The sequence below is a fragment of the Manis javanica genome, chromosome 4, assembly GCF_040802235.1.
Source record: "Manis javanica isolate MJ-LG chromosome 4, MJ_LKY, whole genome shotgun sequence".
In the NCBI taxonomy this organism is placed as follows: domain Eukaryota; kingdom Metazoa; phylum Chordata; class Mammalia; order Pholidota; family Manidae; genus Manis; species Manis javanica.
This window is the reverse complement of record NC_133159.1, coordinates 155,769,036-155,790,038: the sequence shown is the minus strand read 5'-3', so window position 1 is coordinate 155,790,038 and position 21,003 is coordinate 155,769,036. Positions and strand designations below refer to the sequence as shown.

Below are 21,003 nucleotides of genomic sequence, written 5' to 3'. Positions count from 1 at the left end.
TGGGGCTGGGCCTTTTCTGCCACATCCCCCCTCCACCCGGAAATAGCATCCAGACCCATGACTTTAAATATCATCTTTATGCTTATTGTCACCACATTTATAGCTCCAGCTTCCTTCTCTCTGCTGAGTTTCAGACTGCTTACCTGGCATGTTCAGTCATGGTGCCTAATTAATACCCTTCAAAAAAATGCAGTGTCTTGCATTTAGCTTTTTGTCAATAGAACCTTGATGCCTCTACACCCTGTTCCTCCCCGATGCTCCCTCTTTCCCGTGGAGCAGCAGATAGTGGGTGTTCAATATGATTTGCTGGTGGGTAGGTGAAGAAATAAAAATTGGTTTTCAGCTTCCATTCCTGTCACAGAGCTCCTAAAATCCTTGCACCTTCCTAAGGAAGGTAACTTCCTGGTCCCTTCTCTTGTTATAATATTCGGTGTTAGTCTTCAGTTCCTGGGAACTTCCAGAGTGATATGTCTTGCATGTTAGTGAGATGATGGGGGCTGGAGAGCCCCAGATAGCTTTGGGATGGGGGCTGGTCGCCAGAGAAGCCAGGCAGGACTAGCGGGCTGGATTTCAGCCCCACTCCCAGCCTGCTGGAACAGGGGCTGGAGATTGAATTTGCTCGCCCATGGCCGATGATTTACTCAATCATGCCCACATAATGACATCTCTGTAAAACCCCTTAAATTATGGGGTTGGGGGTTCAGAGAGTTTCTGAGTTGGTGAATATGCTGAGGTGCCAAGAGTGTGGTGGGTGCACTTAGAGAGGGCATGAAAGTCCTTGCAGACCCTCCCTCTTCCTCCTGTTCCTGAGTTGTATTGTTCATAATAAACTGACAATACTAGATAAACTGTTTTCCTGAGTTCTGTGAGCTGTTCCAGCAAATTATTGAACCTGAGTGGGGAGTTTTGGGGACCCCCTGAATTTATAGCTGGTCAGTCAGAAGTCCTGGTGGTCCAGGACTTGCAACTGGCATCTGAAGTGGGGGCAGTCTATGGGACTGAGCCCTTAACTTGTGGTATCTGATGTCAACTCCAGGTACTTAGTATCAGAATTGAATTAAATTATGGGACACCCAGCTGGTGTTGGAGAATTGGTGGGTATGGGAAGCCAGCCCCCTGCCATTTGGTATCAGAAGGAAGGTAGGTAGAAACAGATCATAGTTGTGACTGGGAGGCACAGTCTTCTGCTTCTAAGGGCTCTAGCTGCCAGCCTGGTTTGGGAACAAGACCAATCCCTGGGCTGAACTCCCATGCCTTTGAGCTGACCCCTGGTACCCAGCACTGGGGGTTCTCAGAACCGGGAGATACCCACAGAAAGCAGTGTCCTGACCAGCAGCCATAACTTTTGTTGTTGGTCTTCTTAGTTGTGACAAAATACACATAACAATTATCGTTTTAAAATGTACAATTCAGTGGTATTTACTACATTCACAATCTTGGGCGACCACCACATTGTCTTGTTCCAGAGTATTTTCATTACCCCAAAAGGAAATTCCATATCCGTCTGCAGCCACTCCCAATTCCTTCCAGCACATGGCAAGGGCTCATCTGTTTTCTGTCTCCGCATTTGTCTGTTCTGGGCATTTCATATCAATGGAATCACACAACATGTGGCCTTTGTGTCTACCTTGTTTCACTTAGTATAATATTTTTAATGTCCATCCACATTATAACATCTCTCAGTACTTTATTCTCTGTTATGAAAGAATAATATCCCATTGCATGGGTAGATGCATTTCCATATCTTTTCTTGAAGGAACTGGAAGGGAGATGAGTCTCTGTGGCAGGGCAGACGTATGCTGGGGACTGGGCACATACAGCCAGGGGCACAGATGACTCTGGGCATCAGTGTGCATGTCTGTTGGGGGACAGGCTGCAGCTCCCTGGAAACACCTTTTAGCCCCACTTTGTCTCCAGCAAATGGCTTATTCACCCCTCTCAGGGGAGACAGGAGGACTCCGTGTCCAGCTAAGGAGGCAGCATCCTTCTGGGCCCACGTGGGGCTTCCCCAGCCCAGCAGGGGGCGCTGGAAAAAATCTGGTTCCAGTAAGTCGTCTCCTACCTTGGCTGAGTTTCCACCTTGTAGCTTTTCCCTCAGTTTACTTCCAAAATATTTGAGTGATGGAAACATTGCCTTTGGGGAGTGCCAGACTGTTCTCCAATTTTGATCTGCAGCCAGAGGGAATGCGTGAAGACAAATTCCCTCTCCCAGTGGGATTGGGACAGGCATCACAGGCCCCCCGGGTGATGCTCATGTGCACCAGGCTTGGGATTCTCCATAGGACCGTCTTTCAAATTCATGCCCAGAAGACGACATGTACTTTCTGCGGACAGTACTGGTCTACTTCCAAATTACAGCTTATAGTTGAGAGCTCAGGTCTCCTCTTTATGAGTCCATTCAGAAAAGCTAGCCAGAATGGTGGCTTTTTCTGTTGGCTATACCAGTAAAACAGTCATTCATTCATTCAACAAGACTTCACCCTATGCCAGTTACCACTCTAGGCATGGGAGATCCATCGGTGACTAAGGCTCGGTCCTAGCCTTGGAAGACCTTGACGTCTGTTTGGGGAGACATCTAATCAGGTTTCAGTGTGGTGGAGATGCAGGACAGCTCCCATGTAAATGAATTAGAAGCAGAAAGCAGAGACTCCTTTTCTTCTTTTTGTTTTGAGAGACAGGGAAGTAGAGAACTAAACCAAAAAATCGTAACTTAGTCATAGGCATTTTAGCATCCTAGATTTTTGTCACTCGTGATTCAAGAACTAAAAACAAATTTGTTTCTGGATATGCTATTAAGATCTTTCTTAGGCCAGAAAGAAAATGTCTTCCCTAATCAGCCCACTGTGGAAATGTGCACACAAATTACATAAGCACTGTAGGAATTTACAGTCAGAATAAGAGTGTGTCTTCCGGGATGAGAAGTGTCTGGCTAGATGCCTCTGGGGAGCAGAGGTGTTTCTGGGTGCTCCAGGGTCTGCAGACACACCCCGGGCAGGCTGTCGGTGGGCGGATGGTCCTGGCATGGAACAGGTCGCTGAGGGCAGTGGTTCAAAACCCTGGCTGCTCCTTCAGAGTCACCTGGGAGCTTTTAAAGCTACCACATCTGGACCCCACGCTAGTGACTCTGATTTAATTGGGTGCTGGTACTTTTTAAAAGCTCCCCAAGTGATTCTAATGTGCAGCCCGGGCTGAAATCCCCCACTGGGGGCGGGGGAAGAGTGGTGCAAGAAGAGGTGGCCAAGGACGCAGCCTCCACACACCCCTCTGCAGATGTCTGGGAAGGAGCTGCCAGCGAAGTGGGTGCAACCAGGAGGGGTTGTGGCACAGGAGTGTGAGGTCAAAGGTCACTTGCTCAGCGAGATCTTGAAAACCAGGACTGGGCATGTCATCTGGGGCCCTGTTGACCAGCAGAGGCTTTAGTGGCAGGTTTGTTGGCCAAGTGAGGATTGGGGAGCTGGGTCAGAGCACGTGGGAGAGAGGGACATGAATTGGGACTTTGGAGCCGAGCAGCGGACACAGAAATTGCCGACTGACCTTGAAGGTGAGGAGGGGTGCCCTGCCGTCTACAGAGGGGGAATGTGGGTCAAGGGAATATCAGCCATTGTTTGCGATGGGAGAGACCTGGGTGTGCCCAAATGCTAAGGGACAGGATCTGGTTGAGAGGTTGAGAGGAGGTGGAGAGTGTTTGGGAGACAGATGACATCATTGATGGTATCAAGTTCCCAAGAAGGTGGAAGGGGAGAGAAGGGGAGGGTCTTAACCCTCAGGTGGCAACATTGCCCTTGAACCAGAGGGAGCCCTCCTCAGTTGTAACAGGAGGGGAGCTGCAGGGATGGGGCAAGAGAGGAAGGAGGCTCGTCTCACTGGGTGGGTTCCAGCAAGTCTTTCACCCATGGTTTGCTCATGCTGGGGTTGCCTTCAAAGGCACATGGCCTTGACACATGCTCTGTCCACTTCCTGTCTTCCATGAAAACAGTCTGGCCCTTCCTCTCTGTCTCCTTTCTGCATCGAGCTGTGTCCCTACCCATCCCACCATGACATGGGCAGTAGTTGTCTACCTCTCACCTATTTCATGCTCAGAGGGGAATCCCGAATACTGACACAGTGATAGGTGCTTATGTTTTCAGTCTGCTGCAGGCGGAGTGGTGCCTAATCCATGTATCTCCTGTGGTCTCTCCTCACTTAGCTGCACACTGGATTTGTTTTGTTCATTTGTTTGTTTTCTTGAACCTCCACCTCAACACCTGCCCAAAGCAGAATCTGAAGTGCAAAGGAAGCGTGTTTTTAAGTGAAAGGTAAAACGTCTTCCTGTGGGCGCCATAGGTGTGGGTCAGAGCTTCTACCCTCTGGGTCGAGTCCCACTTGGATGAACGTGGACTTGCTCCTCCAGCCACCCTGTCTGTCTTCCACTCCTCTAATGTTCCGTGTCTCTCCCACCCCTTCCTGGATACTTAAGACTCATCCTTCAGGGCTCAGAGTCGACATCACTTCCTCTAGCAGCCCTTCTCTGACCACAGCTCTAAATTAGAAACAAGGCCTCCAACCCCCAGCTCTTCTCCCCGGGATCTGAGCCAGCCAGGTGTTCTGTGTCTGCTCCTGCTGACTTTCTATCTTTCATAGGTGGAGAAAACAGACAAGGGAGAGAAGGGTGGCCTGTCCCCATTGCCTGGTATCAAGTATCCTGTATATTTCTTTAAGCACCACCCATAATCTGTCATCTGTATGCCTTTGTGTGAGTTTTTCACACTGTGTCCTGCATTTCACACTCATGAAAATGGAGGCACCAACTGCCTTATTTTCTGCCATCTCCCCAGGTCTAAGGACAGAACAGGACAACACACTAGCTCCTCAGAAACGCTGGCTGCGTAAATATGGGAATGATTGATCACCTTTTGATTTGGGTCTGTTGGTCTAGGATCTACTGATGATGCAAAAAGGATGTAAAATCTTATGTTTTGGTTATGCGTATGCACGTGTGTCCTAAATCACAACGAAGAATGTATTTCTATGTGCTACCATCAAAATATTTGAAACCCTCTGCCATACAGGAGTTTCTTCCCAGGGAATCACAGATCAGCAGTGGGTGCAGTTCAGTTCCACCCCTTCCTCAGCACCTGTCCTCTAAAAGCTCATCTGGGGCCAGCAGCCCTCTCGCCCTGCGGGGTAGGTTAATGCTTCCAGCCGTTGGGTTCAGTTCTCAGCTGCTCTGACCACCCAAGTCCTGCTGAGGGTCTTAACCATCTTGACTATCAGTTTCTGTTAAAGAAAACACACTCCAGGGAAGCAATTAACTGAGTAGTTTTGGGGGAACTAAAAGGGGCAGGCCATGGTGTTTGTGCTAATTACACATTGACCTCTGGCCTTCTGGATTAGGTAGAAGGAGCCCACAGGTTTGTACAGTGACAAGTCCCACTGTGCCCTGGGCAGGAAAGTCTTCCACAAGGTCTGGCGAGGGTCTGGGGTCTGAGTCACTCCGATCGCATGGTCCTTTGGCTGATTCGAGGTGTTGTGACGAAACCCAGCTGTGGGCTTTGGTTCTCACAGACGCATGCTGCCCTACGTGGCCAATTTCTCCTTTTCACTTTCTGGGGCAGCTACCTATTCCTCCTAACCTCACTGTTTCCCCTTTTTTCCCCTTCCTCTCCTTCTGCATAGCTTCCATTAATTGAAAGAAAGCAGAGGGCAGTCCCTAGCCTGTCAGGAAACAGGCACGGCCTGTGTGCCCTCAGCTCTCTGCCCTCTCCAGCCTCAGCCCACAAGCAGAGAGCTCATATCCATCTCTCATGTGTGATAGTAACCCTGGGCCGACCTTCTACTCCAGGGTACAGTGGCTTTGTTACAGGCTTCCCACCCTCCTGCCCATCTCCTCTTTTTCCACAGCTGATACTGGCCACTTTTCAGACTCCAACCTTAAAATTAAATCCAAATGCCTCACTAGTCCATAAGCACAGAAGCATCTAGCCCCTGTCTATCTTGGCAGCCTTGGCCACAAACTATTTCTCTCCCTTTCTGGGCTGTAGCCACACCAGCCTTGCCACTGAGACCCCACTAAAACTCTCCTCACCTTGTTAGACCCTCTTTCCTCTGCTTGGCCCACTCTTCCCCTCCTGATAAGTCCCCTGGCCTCTTAGACTTCTTCCTAGCAAGCGTCAGTTGTAATTGGATTGCCGAGTATATAAGGAGCTTGAGTATGTAGGAGCTTTCTCTCCACCTAGACTGTACATCTCTTGAGGGCAAAGACTATACCTGGCTTAGATCTTCAGTGCCTCATACAATGCCTGGTACATAGCAGGTATGAAATCAGTTTTTATGGAGTGAATAAGTGAATGATAAAATCATCCCAATGTTTGGTAGAATCGTAAATGGTACAGTGGTTCCTCTTCCTGCCTAAACTGCCTTCCCCCGACCACTTGTCTCAGTGTCTGGGGTTCAGTCTTGATGCAGACTTGGGGCTGTAGATTCAAATTCATCCCCAAAGCTCTGGCCTCACCTGATACCTACCCCTCTCTGTCCTTAGGGCAGGGTTACATTTTTCAAGATGTTCACTGTCCAGGTAGACAGGTTAAAGGTCCTTTCCCAGGTATCTCCTTTGCCCAACTTCTCACTGTGGTCACCAGCAAGCTCTGCTTAATGAAACTGATCACACCTTCTGGCTTTCAGAGCACCTACCAGCTTCCTCCGGTTGCTTGTGGGGCCGGCTCAGTCCAGCTTTACCATAGCTCACTGCTATCCCACAGAACCACAGGGGTCTCCGAGAATCCTCATCCGCCTTTACGTGACATTACATGGTCCTGCACATCAACTGACTCCAATTCTTGAAGGAGAAACTAGTTCACAGTGCAAACAAGACCAGTGGCTGCAAAAATGGGACCCACCATCAGCTAAGTGGTCCTAGGAAGTGTCACTGTGGCAGATGGTGGGGTTGGTCCACCCCACAGCCAATCACAGCTCCCTTCCCCCTTGCTGTTAAGCTAGAGCCAGCACCTGCCCAGTTTCCCCTGCAGCTGGAGTCATGGGACGCAGCCCTGACCAATGTGCCATGGTGGGCTGGCTCTCAGGAGGTCTTCCTTCCCTGAATAAACAGACATGGTTTCAGGAGCTTGGGCTCTTCCCCCTAATCTGGATCTGGAGGGAGGAAGTATCTAGGGAAGCAGCTATCATCATATATTAATGGCAAAAGCCACTCGCTGAGGGTGACAAAGAGAAAAAATAGGAGCAAGGGCCCTGATGAATTAAGCCAAGTTGCCTTGAACTTCTTGTTCAGTGAGGGAAGTAAAGCCACAGAGGCTTAGGGTTTCTGTTACATGCCGCTGAATGCACTGTAAGGGATAATCATTCTGACTGTTTAACCCTCAGCTCACAGACTCCTCCTGTCAAAACACTGTGCCCATGCCTGCCCCTTATCTCAAAGCCACAGCAATGACTCCCATCCACAGTCGCCTCTGACCATTGTCTCAGTTCACCTGCACCAATGCCAATGGCAACATGCTACTAGAGCCACACCCGGTGGCCGACCCTCCTTGGGCCTTTGTCACCCTTCACTGCTGCTGTCACTGGCTGACTCTGGGTCACTGGCAAGATAGGGGCTGTCTTCATGGGTCCCTGCATGGTCTGGGCTTGGAGTCCCCAAGGTGCAGATGGCCCACCACTGGGCTCTGGCTTGCCCTGCTATTGTTTTTTCTGTTTGTGTCTTGCAGGAGAGTTTCCTGGACATTTTGGGCAGAGAGCCACCTGAACAAGGGTAGAGATGGCGTGGCATGTGGGGTGACCATTCTGGTGTGCCCAAGACTAGCAGATTTCCTGGGATCCAGAGTTTCAGTGCTAAAACCAGGCCAGACCCAGGCAAACCAGGACAGCTGGTCACTCTAGTGGCTCATTTGGAGACCATCTGTATGGCTGGAGCATGCAGGGTGAGCAATGAGGCTGGAGAGGTCGGAAGTCTGAAATCAAGGTGTTGGCAGTGCCATGCTCCCTCTGAAGGCTCTAGAGCAGAAGCCCTTGCTCGCCACTTGCAGCTTCTGGTGGCTCAGGCACTCCTGGGCTCTGGCTGCACTGCTCCAGGCTCTTGCTCTGTCTTCACATGGCCTCTCCCTCTTCTGTGTCTCAAATATCCCTCTGCCTTTCTCTTATAAGGACACCTGTCACTGCATTTAGGGCCTTCCTGGATAGTCCAGGATGATATCATTTCAGGATTCTTACTTTCATCTGCAAAGACCCTTTTCCCAAATAAGATCACATTTACATATGGACATATCTTCTGTGGGGGAGGCCACCATTCAATCCACTCTAGCAGGGAAGTGACAGTTCAAGTTCGGGATTTGGAAAGATCATTCTGGAAGCAGAGAAGATTGGTTGAAGAAGGACCTTCAGCTGTTAAGTACAGTATCGTGGAGACCTGGGGAGAGGCCAGGGGACCCAGCACAGAGAGCAGCGTGGTGGGCAGGTGGATCCCACAAGGGGTGCATGCTCCTGCCTCTAAGGCTGTCCGCACAATGTTCAGGCCTCCTCCATCTCCACATTCCAGGCGGGCCCCTTGCTGGACCCAGTCTCCTTCTCGCTCAGAGTGGCTGGTGGGCCCAGCAATGGGTATAACCTCTCTTGACTGCCTAGAGCTGATTTTGGAGTTCTGATTTCCTGTCTTAGGATTAACTGGTCTCTCTCAGGTATGACGGGCACCAGGAATATTCATCCCTGCCCTGCAAGGGCATGATCTGCTTGATGGGATCACGCATTCATTCCTTCAGCATCCGCTGGTTGAGTGTGTGCTCTCTGCTGGGACCAGGGACCAGCGACCAGTCACTGCCCCTGCCTGCCAGGAGTTCACAGACCAGTCTGGGCAACAGATGAGGAATAAGTAATTTCAACAGCACATAAACTATGCCCGGTGCATCATGGGCAATCCCAGGTTGGTCATCAGGCCCACCATACCCACAAAGGGCCTCAAGGGTGGATTTTTGACATCATCCCCAAACTAGTTTATACACACAGGCACAGAGATATATCCTGTCGGTGTTGAATGTTTAAATCTCACCACAGGTTTGGTGACCCAGTTCTGGCTTTTTATTTTGTTCTGCTTTTTTATTTTAAAACCATACCAGGAGTTGTAGATTAATGATACCAAAATTTAAAAAAAAAAACAACTATACCAGGAACCCTCCCAAGTAGGAAATGACTTGGGCCTTCCCTCTGAGGTCAGGAAGCCTCCTGAAAGATGCAGCTTCTGAGACAGCCTGGGAAGCAGTTGACCAGGAGAAGATGGAACTGACCAGGGGAGGGGAGCATGTCCCTGGCAGAGGGCAATGACTACGGGGGCTGAAGGGAAAACACTGTGTGGAATTTTAAAGATCTGAAAGAGCAATGTGTCAGCTTCCAGAGTCTGAGGGAGAGAGGAGCCAGTGATGACTGACTGGGGAAGTAAACTGAGGCAGAAGTGCATGGTGGTCCAGGCGAAATGCTTTGGCCTTTATCTGACGGTGTGGGAAGCCATCTTTAAGCTGGAAGTCTTGAAATAACAGTCAGTCAGGAAAAGGCTTGCTTTTCGCCCCCCGCCCACCTCCTGGTCATTGTACATTTTGTGTTGTTGAAACGGTGTTGGGGATACCTTTGGTTTAGAAAGCATTAGCCCCTTTGCTCAGCAGCGTGCAGGCAAGGAGGGAGACCAAGAGTCTGAGACCTCATTTCTCTCACCTGAAGGAAGAATCAGTAAGGCAGAGACGGCCAGAGCTCTAGTGTAGAGAGTCGAGTAGCCAGAGGAAGCTTTTAGGACTGGGGTGGGGGTGGGAGGCCCTGAGTGGGAGGGAGGCCCTGCCCCTACTTGGAGCACTCCTACTGAATCCCCAGGCCTGGGGAAAATGGGACCAGGGGCCCTCGCTCGCCTCCAGCGGAGCAGAGCGGCAGAACCCACACCGGCCCTGCAGCCCTGCGCCTGGCCTTCTGGCTCCTTCAGCCCCTGTTTGTCTTGGCTGAAGGCTGCTTGGTACTTCTTGAAGCTGATTCCATCAAGGAAAAGCTGGAGGAATCGGGACATGGGATCACAGAGGAGGGAGCTGGAAGGGGTCGCGATGGCGAGGCAGAGGTGGTCGCCAGGGGCGGATGGCAGCACCCCTGGCTCCTGGCACTGTGCTCAGCCTTGGAGATTACACCATGGAGCTTCCCGAGTGAGTGAGGTGTCAGACTTGGGGCTGAAACCCACTGAGCACTTTGAAGCCCACTTTCTCTAGAGAGGCATCCGAGGGCTCAAAGGTGCTCAGGATTGGTCTGTACCAGAAGTTGTGTCTCCTGTTATGGCTTCATGGCACACAGATCCATCCAGACACTGGCACTCCAGTTGCCAGGCTCCTGGCCCAGCAGCAGCCCCCTGGCCTGGACTGGGGTCTAATGGAGGCCTGGCTAGCCCAGGGCACTGGGCCATGCCCCACCATGGCCACCCCATCATTCTCTGATCTTGATTCAGTGCCATCTCCCCCAGGGTCCATCGTGGACCCTCCCATGTCCTGCTCTGCAGAGATGCGGGCAGGTCACGTGGCCCACAGCTGACGGTCTCCCTGTCCGCTTCCACCATCTGCTGAGGCCTCATAATTATTCCAAGGCCCGGTGCAGTCTCACTTCGAGGGGAGAGTTCACACAACCCTGTAATGTAACCCAGGCCCATGGCCGCTCGGGCAGGGGGTCCCCAGCTGGGTAATGAGCCACCAGCTTTATTGAATTCCCTGGCTTGGGTCTAACTAATCATGCCTGTAGCTGAGGCACCTCCGGCCTTCTGAGAACCCATTTGAGCACCCTCACCCAGGACTTCCTTCTCCCAAGCACCCTTTCCTGCTCCTCAAATCCTTCCTCCTCCCTAAATATGTTTAAGTTATTAAGTTAAGGATCAGGACAAGGAGGCCTCTGTGGGGGTTGGCCTCCCCCATCTGTACGGAAGAAAGTGTGGCTGCCTTCAGTCTGGGGGCCCAGGCAGGGTGGAGTAGTATGGGCTGCTGGTTTGACTTTGCGGGGCCGCCTGTGTGGAAGAAAGACCTGCACCTCCCACCCCCACCCTGTTTCTTAAACCTACTGACTTCCCCCTTACCTCCCCTTCCTGTTGGCCTGGGGCCCATGGAGGGAGGGCCTTGGCCAAGGAGGCTGTGCTTCGGGCCAGGCCTTTCCAGGGAGAAGTGTAGGAAACCACCTTCTCTGCTCTGCCTTGCAGACGCCTGCTCAGGCTTCAAGACCCACCCCAGGTCAAGTCTGTGACACAGCAGCCCAGGCCTCTCTCCCCAGCACTTATAAAGACCCCCAAGACAGCATGAACCGTTCTTAGCATGCTGCTGAGTGCTTGTTTTCTGGTCGAAACTGTGCGCTCCCTGTGGACAAGCACTGCTGTCTATCTCCATGTACCCAGAACTTAGCACATAGTAGGTGCTTTAAAAAACCAAGGAAGGAGGAAGGAAATGCTTCAAGAGGTAAGAGGTTTGGTCTGTGTGCAAGCAGCATGGCATCCAAGATGCTGGCTGACATCTCCGTGGGTCTCTGAGTCCTCACCGCACGTGCGGCTGATGTCCCGAGGGGAGAGGCCTGGCAGATTTGGGAAATGGTATCTGTTGGGTTGTTCTGTCAAGTCCTAGTGGCTCAGGAGTTGTTCTGCTAAGGCTGAACCTGAGGTCGCCGTCCGGGTGACTTCCTGCCAGCTGTGCCTAGCATAGGCCTTGGTCCCCCGGAGGGTGTGAAAGGTCTGTGGTCCCTCTACCCTCCCACAGAGGTGGGGGCTCGAGGGGGCTCTTCTGAAAGGAAGTCAGAACCCAGTCCTCTTTCTGACCAAGCTGTGCCTGCTGTCCATGGGGAGGGTGGAAGGCAGGGGCCACCCCCGAGGTCAGGCCCCTGCTCAGGCCCACCCACCCAGGCTGGGCTCCACAGAGGCCTGAGTCAGGGGGCAAGGTGGCCTGGTGGGTGGTGGGAGAGGGCAGCTGAGCCTTCTTATTCATTGCTGGGGGTTGGTGAGGGTGGGGGGGCCCATGCCACCCTCCAGAGGAGAGTTCGAGGGAGACAGGGTCAGATGGAGGCAGATCCGAGGGACTGTGGGAGGGAGGGCCCTGGAGGAGACTTCAAAGCACAACCAGAACAGCCTATAAACAAGCCAGGCTGGCGGGGCAGTCAGCGGGGGCCTTTCTGGAGGGGCTGGAAGCTTGCACGGGTTGTGTAAAGAGCCCAGGACTGGGCTTCGGCAGGGGAGTGTGTGAGCCGAGGGGCCCCGGGTAGGCCTTGCCTAACCTCTCCGGACTTGGTTTCCTCTCTCACACATCGGAGCTCATGGCAGCATCTCCTGGGCTCTGCGGGGCTGGCATGAGGGTCAGCGGTGATGATGTAGGTGAAAACTGTGTGGGCTCTGAGCCCTGATCAGACGTTATTTATTATTCTGAGCTCTGTTTTGGTGGGAGACTTGGAAGGGCTGAGAGGGAGAGCTTTATAGGGCTTCCTCTCCCCTGATGCTGTTCTGAGAGTTCTCAGGGCAGAATGGCCAGAAGTGGGGCCCTGGGAGGGAGGTCTTGACAGGACGAAGCTGGGTAGAGGGCTTTCTCCATCCACCTGAGTGGTGGGGTGGGATGGAAACGCTTCCCCTTCTTCTCTGACCCCCCTTCCAGCACCTCTGCCTGGACCCCTCTCCCCCCAGTATCTCCACTCCCCTACTGGTCTCCAGGGACTCCCCAGAAATCAGCCTCCTCTTCCTAAATACTTGTCCTCACATAATAGGGCTGTGACAGTTTTTCTAAGTCCTGCTTGGAAATGTGTCACCGTCCATTTCCCTTTGTGATATCAAAGGAGGCTGCACAAACGGCATTCATCAAGCACTGTGCTAGGGCCCCGCTACGAGCAGCTGGAACACGGGTTTATGAAATTACAGGAAATTCAAAGCAGCCATCACCTGCTGTCTGGCTTCATTATTGGGACCAGCCTTGGAGGGAAGTTTATTCCAATAATTTAGAGGATTAGGATCTGACACCCTTCGTTAGCTCTTTGACATAAGCAGAAAAGACAGTCCTTGCAGAATGACCCACACGACAGGAAGGAATTGGCTCAGGCAGAGGGAAGGCAACATAACACCCCATGAGGACAAGGAAAAGTCTGCAGGGTGGAAAAGAGGGTCGTGCTGCCCTTTACAGTCAAATTAGTGGACCCTAGCCCTGGGGAGAGTGGACCCGGGATAGGAGGGGCCTGGGCTCAGCACTCATATTCCCCATCTGTGCATGAGAGCACTGCTGGGGGCCTTCCAGGTCCTTGCAGGCCCCGACACGTGTAGGGCCTCCCCATCTACTGCCCCTGAGACACGGCAGCTCCCTTACTGCTCCCCAAATCTTTTGTTGTTTGGCCTTGAACAGGGACCCCCTTTTCCAGGGATCTTTCTCCCTCACCTCTCACTCCCTGGGAGTGACCAATGCAAAAACACTCAGTGGCACTCAATTTTCAGTGGCATTTTCAGATACGAGCCATTTCCTGCCAAACAGAGAGGCATCGCCCCCAGCCTTTGGCAGCTTCTGGCTCCCTTCTTGGTCCCCTCTGCAAATATAGACCCTGATGTTGCACAAACTTCTTGTCCAGTCTGTAAAAGCCAGAGTGGGGTGACTTCCACAGGCCACTGCCTGCAGCCTGTAAGCTGGTGCATTAATGGTGGTGCATTAATGGTGGGGTCACATAGCTGTGTGACACAGGGCGAGTTGCTTAGCCTCTCTGTATCCTTTCATCAAATCTAAGCTGAAGCTACAGTTTGTTGTGAGGATTAAATGAGGTGATGCATGCAGAGAGCCTGGCACTTAGTAAAAGCCCAGTTAACGCTGATAGTGAGTGTTCCTGTCGCTGCCCACCATGGGTGCCCTCTCCAGTCATGACCCTTCTTTGTAAAACGAGCCAATGGTTGGAAAGTGCTGGACACAAAAGAGCGCCAGGATGGCCGCCGTGGGGGTCATTAGTGAGGCAGCTCGGAGTCCCGAGACACCGCTACCGCGGAGGCTGTCTTGGAGCCGAAGAGTGTGTTAGTGGAGGAGCGAGGAATGTGATCCGTCCAGGCAGCTGGGGGAGCCGGAGCATATCTGGTATGTGTCTCTGGAATGATTTGGGGAAAATTCACCAAAGTTGGAACTTGAGATGCAAAGTGCCTGGGACAGAGAGATAGGGAGCTGTCCGCGCACACACCCCCCACAAAGGGACCTGGTGCTCGGGTGGGAGTCAGCTTACACAGCACAGCACGGCTCAGGCCCGCCCTGGAATGGCCTTGAACTTGTTGTTTTTCCACGTCATTTGCTCTCAAATGTACTATCGGGCCAGGCGATGCTAACCCTGCGGCTGCAGGTCCCTCCGTGTAACAAGCGGTTATGTGTTCTTCAGAGGTGGCCAAGGAGGGGAGGGGGTCTGGCCAAGGAGGTGGGGGAAAGGGAAACAAACCCGCTCCTTTACAGTGAGCTTGCGTGTCCCGGAGCCAGCTACCCCCAAAGCACATGCCATTTCTGGCCCTTGAAGGGGTTAAAGGCCTCCTGGAGTCAAAAACAAGCAGGTGTCCCACCGTGCCAGATACGCCGCGCCTAAACTGCTTCCAGTTTTTTTTTTCCCCTTCTGCAACAAGTCTGTGATCGGCCACGGGACAGAGGAGCCAGCAGCCTGCCCGTGACAGGCATCAGGTTAGCTCGCTCCCACTCGGGTGGCGCGCCCAGGATATAAATCCAGGCTCGGCCCGGCTGCGGCCCCTCTCCCTGCACACTCAGGAGAGGGAGTTTCCTTGCGAAGACCTTTCCTTTATCTGGAGCCGCACAGCCCAGCGGGCTCCGCTGACTTGGTGCAGGCAGCCGCGGCAGCCTTAGCAGCAACAAGGCAGCCTGCTGGGTGGGGAGGGCAGGTGCCCACAGCCCCCGGGAAGGAGGAGGCCCTGGTGGGCCCCAGTTCCCGGTGTCCTCCCGGAGGAGGTCTCTGGCCACGGAGGACTGCATCATGTGGGCCCTGCCATGCCACCGGTTCTGGTCCTGCTGGGGGCAGGTGGCAGCTCTGCTGCTGCTCCTCGGGGTGCCCCCACGAGGCCAGGCGCTGCCACCCATCCGCTATTCTCACGCGGGCATCTGCCCCAACGACATGAACCCTAACCTCTGGGTGGATGCCCAGAGCACCTGCAAGAGGGAGTGTGAGGCAGACCAGGTGAGTGGGAGCCGGGAAGCCTGAGATGGAGCGAGTGTGTTAGGCGGGGAGAGTGGGAGTGTGGGGTGGGGACGGCTCTTGAGGGCCCTGCAGGGCCCAGGACCTGAAAGAACTCAGGCTCCGGGCCACGTGGAGATAAACAGGGTGTGTGGTCTGTCTAAGTCCAAGGCCAGAAGAGGTGAGTGTGATGCCCAAGTTCATCAGGGACTGGGAATCCTCGGATTCCTGGTCTCATGCTTGCTGAGGGCTGCTCTGAGCCAGCACTACGCCAGGCACATCGTGTGGCTGGCACGACCTGTCAGCAGCCCCTGACCGGTGAGAGTGGGTGCTCAGGACAGTGCAGTGAGCAGCACAAGGTCCAGCAGCCAGGATGAGGGGGTGAGCTTGGAACCCACGTCTCTCTGGCAGCAAGCTGAGGCTTCACCCAGCTTCTAGGCCACCTCCCCAGGGGTTTGGACCCTGACCTGGAGATCAGACCAGACTGATGGGAAGGTGGGTGGGAACAGCTCTCAAGAGACTCTGGGTGTCCCGGGAGGGAAGTGGGCCAAGTTTCAACCTGCCAGATTCCTTGTCCTCCCTTCTGCTCTCATCAGAACACCCAGCAGCCAGCAGGGCAGGCCTGGTTCCAGGGCAATTTCCTCCCAGCTCCTGAGTCAAGGGCCATGCCTGCCACTCCCTCCAGGGATGCAGAACCAGTGGGTACCTGGCACCTGCCTGGGCAGAGGCACTTCTGTGGCCTGGGCATCCCCAGGGAACATGAAAGACCCTGGTGCTCCCCCTGCCAAATGCATGTAACATATGGGAGAGCACACGATCGCCCTGCAGAGAGTGGCCTTGGTCTCCCAGTGCCCAGGAGACAGTTCTTGGGCCTCTCAGGCCAGATGCTGCCAGTGAGCAATGGTGGTAGAGAGGGAAAGGAAGGTAAGACTGGGGACGGGTGGCAGAGTGTTGGCATCTGGCTGGGGTCGTGCCATTGGTTGTCTGCATTTGTTGGGGAGTCTGTTTCACTGGCACAGCCTGGCCTGACAAGTGAGGTGGGCCTTGGGAACAGTGAGACCCTGACTGAGTTTGTGTCTTGGGGCAAAGGCACCTATGTGGGACAGGGGATTCGGACAGCCTCGGGGCCCATTCTGGGCCCTTAGGCAAAAACTGTTCTAAGGATTCCCTGTAGGTTTCCTGTGCCCAGAAATTCCTTCCTCATGGTCCCCAAGGACCCAGTCTTTCAGGGACCTCCAAATCCTAAAAGGGCTTCCTGGACCTTCTTAGGAAACTGAGTGATCCTTAGGTGTCCTTGCCAGCTCTCAGGTCCCCAGGTCTCTCCCGGTCCCATCCCAGCTTTGAGGTCTTCCCGTCACTGTTCCAAAGCCTCCCCTGGTGTGACCTAGAAGCCTATGCCAAGCAAGGCTACAAAACAAAGTTTCCATTCTGAGCTGAGAGGAGCACAACAGTAAACGTGTCAAGCAAGCAGGTTCCACATAGCCCCAGGGGGGCTATTTCCCTTTCTTAGCTGATGTGGAATGTCCAAGAGGTGAAATAAAACGTCAGGACCACAGAGGCCAGCCACAGAGCTACTACCAGGCTGGAGGATTAGGAGCCGTGCCTGCGTGGGCGAGATGTGTTATTGTCGAAAACACCATGTGAAATCCTTGTTTGTGTTGGCCCCAGAGCATGTTGCTAATTTCGAGGAATTAAGCTAATGCCTTACAGTGGCTCCACAGAAAATCAGAGGGAATTATAGCCTCCTAAGTCCTTGCTGAAGGCTTTGCTGACCTTTGCTACACAAGGGGACATTTTTCCTTGTTGATTTCCCCACGAAATATCCCACCCTTTGGGACCAAGCACCTAGGTCTGGCACAGCCCACGGTTTTTGAGGCCTGGCATCCTGGGCCTGTCCCACCTGCCCTCCCTCCCGGCTTTGGACGAATGCGGGTGCCCATCAGAGCTGCTCTTCCTGGTGTGCATGTGGACAGCCTGTGTCTGTCCCATGGGTGTCCGACTTGTCCTCAGTATTTGATGTGACCTCTTGGATTTGGCCAGGGTATCCTCATCCCAGTGGAAAAAAGACACAAAGTCAAGCTCATTTGTTTCAACCTAGACCTCCTTTGTGGCACCTCTGTGAACCTCATTTCAGAATCCCATCTGCCTGGAGCTTGAAGTCTCTTTCTACCTTTTCCCAGCTCTGTGGATTTGGGCCTTGCCTCCCCGTCTCTGCCTTCTCATTGGTACAATGGTAGCTTGAGACCAATCCCTCAGAATACGTGTCCTGCCTCCTCCCACACTCCCAGCTGTGTGACCTTGGCAGGTCACCTAGTCTCTCTGTGTCTTGGTTGTCGTTACCTGTGAAGTAGAAATTATGGTCGTCCCACCTCATAAGTTTGTGATGAGCGTTAAATAAGTTGACAGTTGTAAATGTTCTTAGAAGAGGGCCTGGCAAACAGTAGGTGCTGCATAAAGGATATTAGCTATTCTTATTATCAAAATGTTTTGCTCATAGCAGGTGGTTCCCTTCTGTGGAAACACAGTGGGTGGGGTGGGGGGCCTGCCCTTTGTCCCTTCTCCCCCTCGCTCAGGCCTCTTGGTTTGGCTCTCTCCAGGAGTGTGAGACCTATGAGAAGTGCTGCCCCAATGTGTGTGGGACCAGGAGCTGTGTGGCTGCCCGCTACATGGACGTGAAGGGGAAGAAGGGCCCAGTGGGCTTGCCCAAGGAGGCCACGTGTGACCACTTCATGTGTCTGCAGCAGGGCTCCGAGTGTGACATCTGGGATGGCCAGCCAGTGTGTAAGTGCAAAGATCGTTGTGAGAAGGAGCCCAGCTTTACCTGTGCCTCGGACGGCCTCACCTACTATAACCGCTGCTACATGGACGCCGAGGCCTGCTCCCAAGGCATTACACTGGCTGTTGTCACCTGCCGCTATCACTTCACCTGGCCCAACACCAGTCCCCTGCCGCCTGAGACCACCGTGCGCCCCACCACGGCCTCCCCCGAGACCCCTGGGCTGGACATGGTGGCCCCAGCTCTGCTCAACCACCCTGTGCCCCAGTCGGTCACCATGGGCGAGACAGTGAGCTTCCTCTGTGATGTAGTGGGCCGGCCCCGGCCCGAGATCACCTGGGAGAAGCAGCTAGAGGATCGGGAGAACGTGGTCATGAGACCCAACCACGTGCGTGGCAACGTAGTGGTCACCAACATTGCCCAGCTGGTCATCTATAATGCCGAGCCCCAGGATGCCGGCATCTACACCTGCACAGCCCGGAATGCGGCTGGGGTCCTGCGTGCCGACTTCCCGCTGTCAGTGGTCAGGGGCGGTCAGGCAGCTGCCACGGCGGAGAGCAGCCCCAACGGCACAGCCTTCCCCTTGGATGAGTGCCTGCAACCCCCTGACAGTGAGGACTGTGGCGAGGAGCAGACCCGCTGGCACTTCGACGCCCAGGCCAACAACTGCCTCACCTTCACCTTTGGTCACTGCCACCGCAACCGGAACCACTTTGAGACCTACGAGGCCTGCATGCTGGCCTGCATGAGCGGGCCACTGGCTGTGTGCAGCCTGCCCGCCCTGCAGGGGCCCTGCAAGGCCTATGCACCTCGGTGGGCCTATAACAGCCAGATGGGCCAGTGCCAGTCCTTTGTCTATGGGGGCTGCGAGGGCAACGGTAACAACTTCGAGAGCCGCGAGGCCTGCGAAGAGTCCTGCCCCTTCCCCCGGGGGAGCCAGCACTGCCGGGCCTGCAAACCGAGGCAGAAGCTTGTTACCAGCTTCTGTCGCAGCGACTTTGTTATTTTGGGCCGAGTCTCCGAGCTGACCGAGGAGCCTGACTCAGGTCGTGCCCTGGTGACTGTGGACGAGGTCCTGAAGGATGAGAAGATGGGCCTCAAGTTCCTGGGCCGGGAGCCGCTGGAAGTCACTCTGCTCCACGTGGACTGGACCTGCCCCTGCCCCAACGTGACAGTAGGTGAGGCACCACTCATCATCATGGGTGAGGTGGATGGCGGCATGGCTGTGCTGCGGCCTGACAGCTTCGTGGGCGCATCTGGCACCCGGCGGGTGAGGAAGCTGCGTGAGGTCATGCACAAGAAGACCTGTGACGTCCTCAAGGAGTTCCTAGGCTTGCACTGAAGCCCCACGACCCCTTCCCAGCCCTCTTCCCCCTCCCCACCCCCAACACCCCTCAGTCAGCAAAGGTCAGATTAGACAGTCTGAGGCCAGCAGGGAAATGTCAATCAATGCATCTGCAAAAGTCCACCCACCATCTTAGATCAACTTCTCTTCTTTGGGCTCAGTAAGGGGTCTGTATCTTTTTCAGTTGAGGGGGAGAAAAGGAGAAGTCAGTAGACACCTGCAAGTTATTCCTGGTGACTGCTCCGCTTAGGCATTGTCACCCTGTCTGCTGCACCCTTACACTCACCTCCCCTGGCTCTCCCAGACCCACTACCCCCAGCCAGCCTCCCAGCCAGGGTGTGAAAGATGGTGCTGCATGATGGTCCCAGGAATCAGGGAATGAATTGGTTTGCAAAGGGAGGTGGGGAGAGACAGGAGGGCCCGGACAAATTCGCCATAGCCACGTGGATCACTGTGAGCAGGCCCCTTCATGTCAGGGCCTGTGGGAAGTGGGGAGCAGGAGACATGGTCCGGCCTGCACACATCTTGCCCCGAGGGGAGGCTGCTGGGCGGGAGCCTCTGGGCCTGCGCATTCGTCAAGCTGGCCCCGGGGTCTCTGGAGCCACCGGGGCACCAGCAGAATGCATGTTTCTCATGTTCTTCTCCTTGGCTTTGTTGATTTATTGATTCAGTTCTGTCCAGTCAAATGCAGTGGACATTTCTGAACACTTCCTAGGTGCCAGGTGCTAGGACCACAGAGGGGATGTTAGTCACTTCCTAACTGAACACAAGTGACTGAACATAGATTCCCAGATCCCAGGGTCCCAGGGCTGCCCTCCCAGCTGTCAGACGGTCTCACTTGACAGTGTGCTTTCAAGTGCCGCTGGCTTCCTGGGGCAGAAAGCAGATAGAAGCCCCACGATCTGTTTTGGTAGGAAGAGAAATAAAGGAAAAAGAAAATAGGCGGGGAAGAGGGTTGGTGAAGGAGTGAGAAGTCAGCCAGAGAGAGGAGGCCGGCCAGGGAAGGAAAAGGAAGGTTGCTCAATGTTCCCATCTGGTGGTAGCCTTGGGAACCGCAGGGACCTAGAGAGAAACTCCAGGTGAGGCCTGGGAGGGCCGGTTTGGGGATGTCGCAGCTTACTTGTGACTTTTTATTTCTGGACTTCTTGTGAAGGACCAGCCACCCCCACCACTAGATAAAGGACTTGGGAAAGCCACTGTCAGCTCTACTCCTGCCCCCCATCCCCTCCTTAGCCCCTCCTTCTGTCCACGCCCCTCCAAAGCTAGCAGATCATTGTGGGAGTCCTTGTTTCTTCCTCAGATGTAGGGAGGAAGATACCAATTAAAAGCTCATTGTATCAACAGTCCTTCTTGTGTGACCCACTTGGGCTAATGTGTGTGAGGGAGATGGAAGGAGGTGGGTGTCTCCTGCATTGGTGAACTTGCAGGAAGGAAGCCTGGCCAGGGGGACCATATCTGGGTGATAGAGGGACACTGCTAACGTTCCACCCACTTTGCAGCTCTGAGGCTCCTCACCTGCAGGGCTAACTGCAGCAACGTGAATTAGGCACGGAGAGGCCAGGTGATGAAACTGAGCACACAAAGGCAGGAAGGTGGGGTGCTTAGGCCCAGGTGCTCTGACTTGTACCCTAGCCCCTAACCCCACCACAGCAGCATGGTGGGCCAAGGGTAGATGGTGTCGAGGTTAGAGCTTCAAAGGTGGAGGAGACATGAGTGGGGCAGGGAGGGCCTG

General features: G+C 54.0%; 1 protein-coding gene across 2 annotated transcripts; it reads left to right on the top strand.

Moving 5' to 3' along the window:
- The first annotated feature begins 3,127 nt into the window (after positions 1 to 3,127).
- Positions 3,128 to 20,651, top strand: WFIKKN2 (WAP, follistatin/kazal, immunoglobulin, kunitz and netrin domain containing 2). Of its 2 annotated transcripts, none has more exons than XM_073235431.1 (2): positions 3,128 to 3,541; positions 17,748 to 20,650. In XM_073235431.1, the coding sequence occupies exon 2, from the start codon at positions 17,817 to 17,819 to the stop codon at positions 19,266 to 19,268; it is 1,452 nt and encodes a 483-aa protein (XP_073091532.1). In that variant the 5' UTR covers positions 3,128 to 3,541; positions 17,748 to 17,816; the 3' UTR covers positions 19,269 to 20,650. The 2 variants fall into 2 exon arrangements, with proteins under 2 accessions (XP_073091532.1, XP_017525028.3); XM_017669539.3 differs by lacking the exon at positions 3,128 to 3,541 and adding an exon at positions 14,559 to 15,153 and having other exon boundaries at positions 17,748 to 20,651.
- The last annotated feature ends 352 nt before the right edge of the window (positions 20,652 to 21,003 follow it).

Coding starts and splice junctions, on each gene's coding strand:
- WFIKKN2 (XM_017669539.3), top strand. CDS start 14,953: ATGTGGGCCCTGCCATGCCACCGGTTCTGGTCCTGCTGGGGGCAGGTG. Junction 15,154..17,747: donor GGGAGTGTGAGGCAGACCAG/GTGAGTGGGAGC, acceptor GGCTCTCTCCAG/GAGTGTGAGACCTATGAGAA.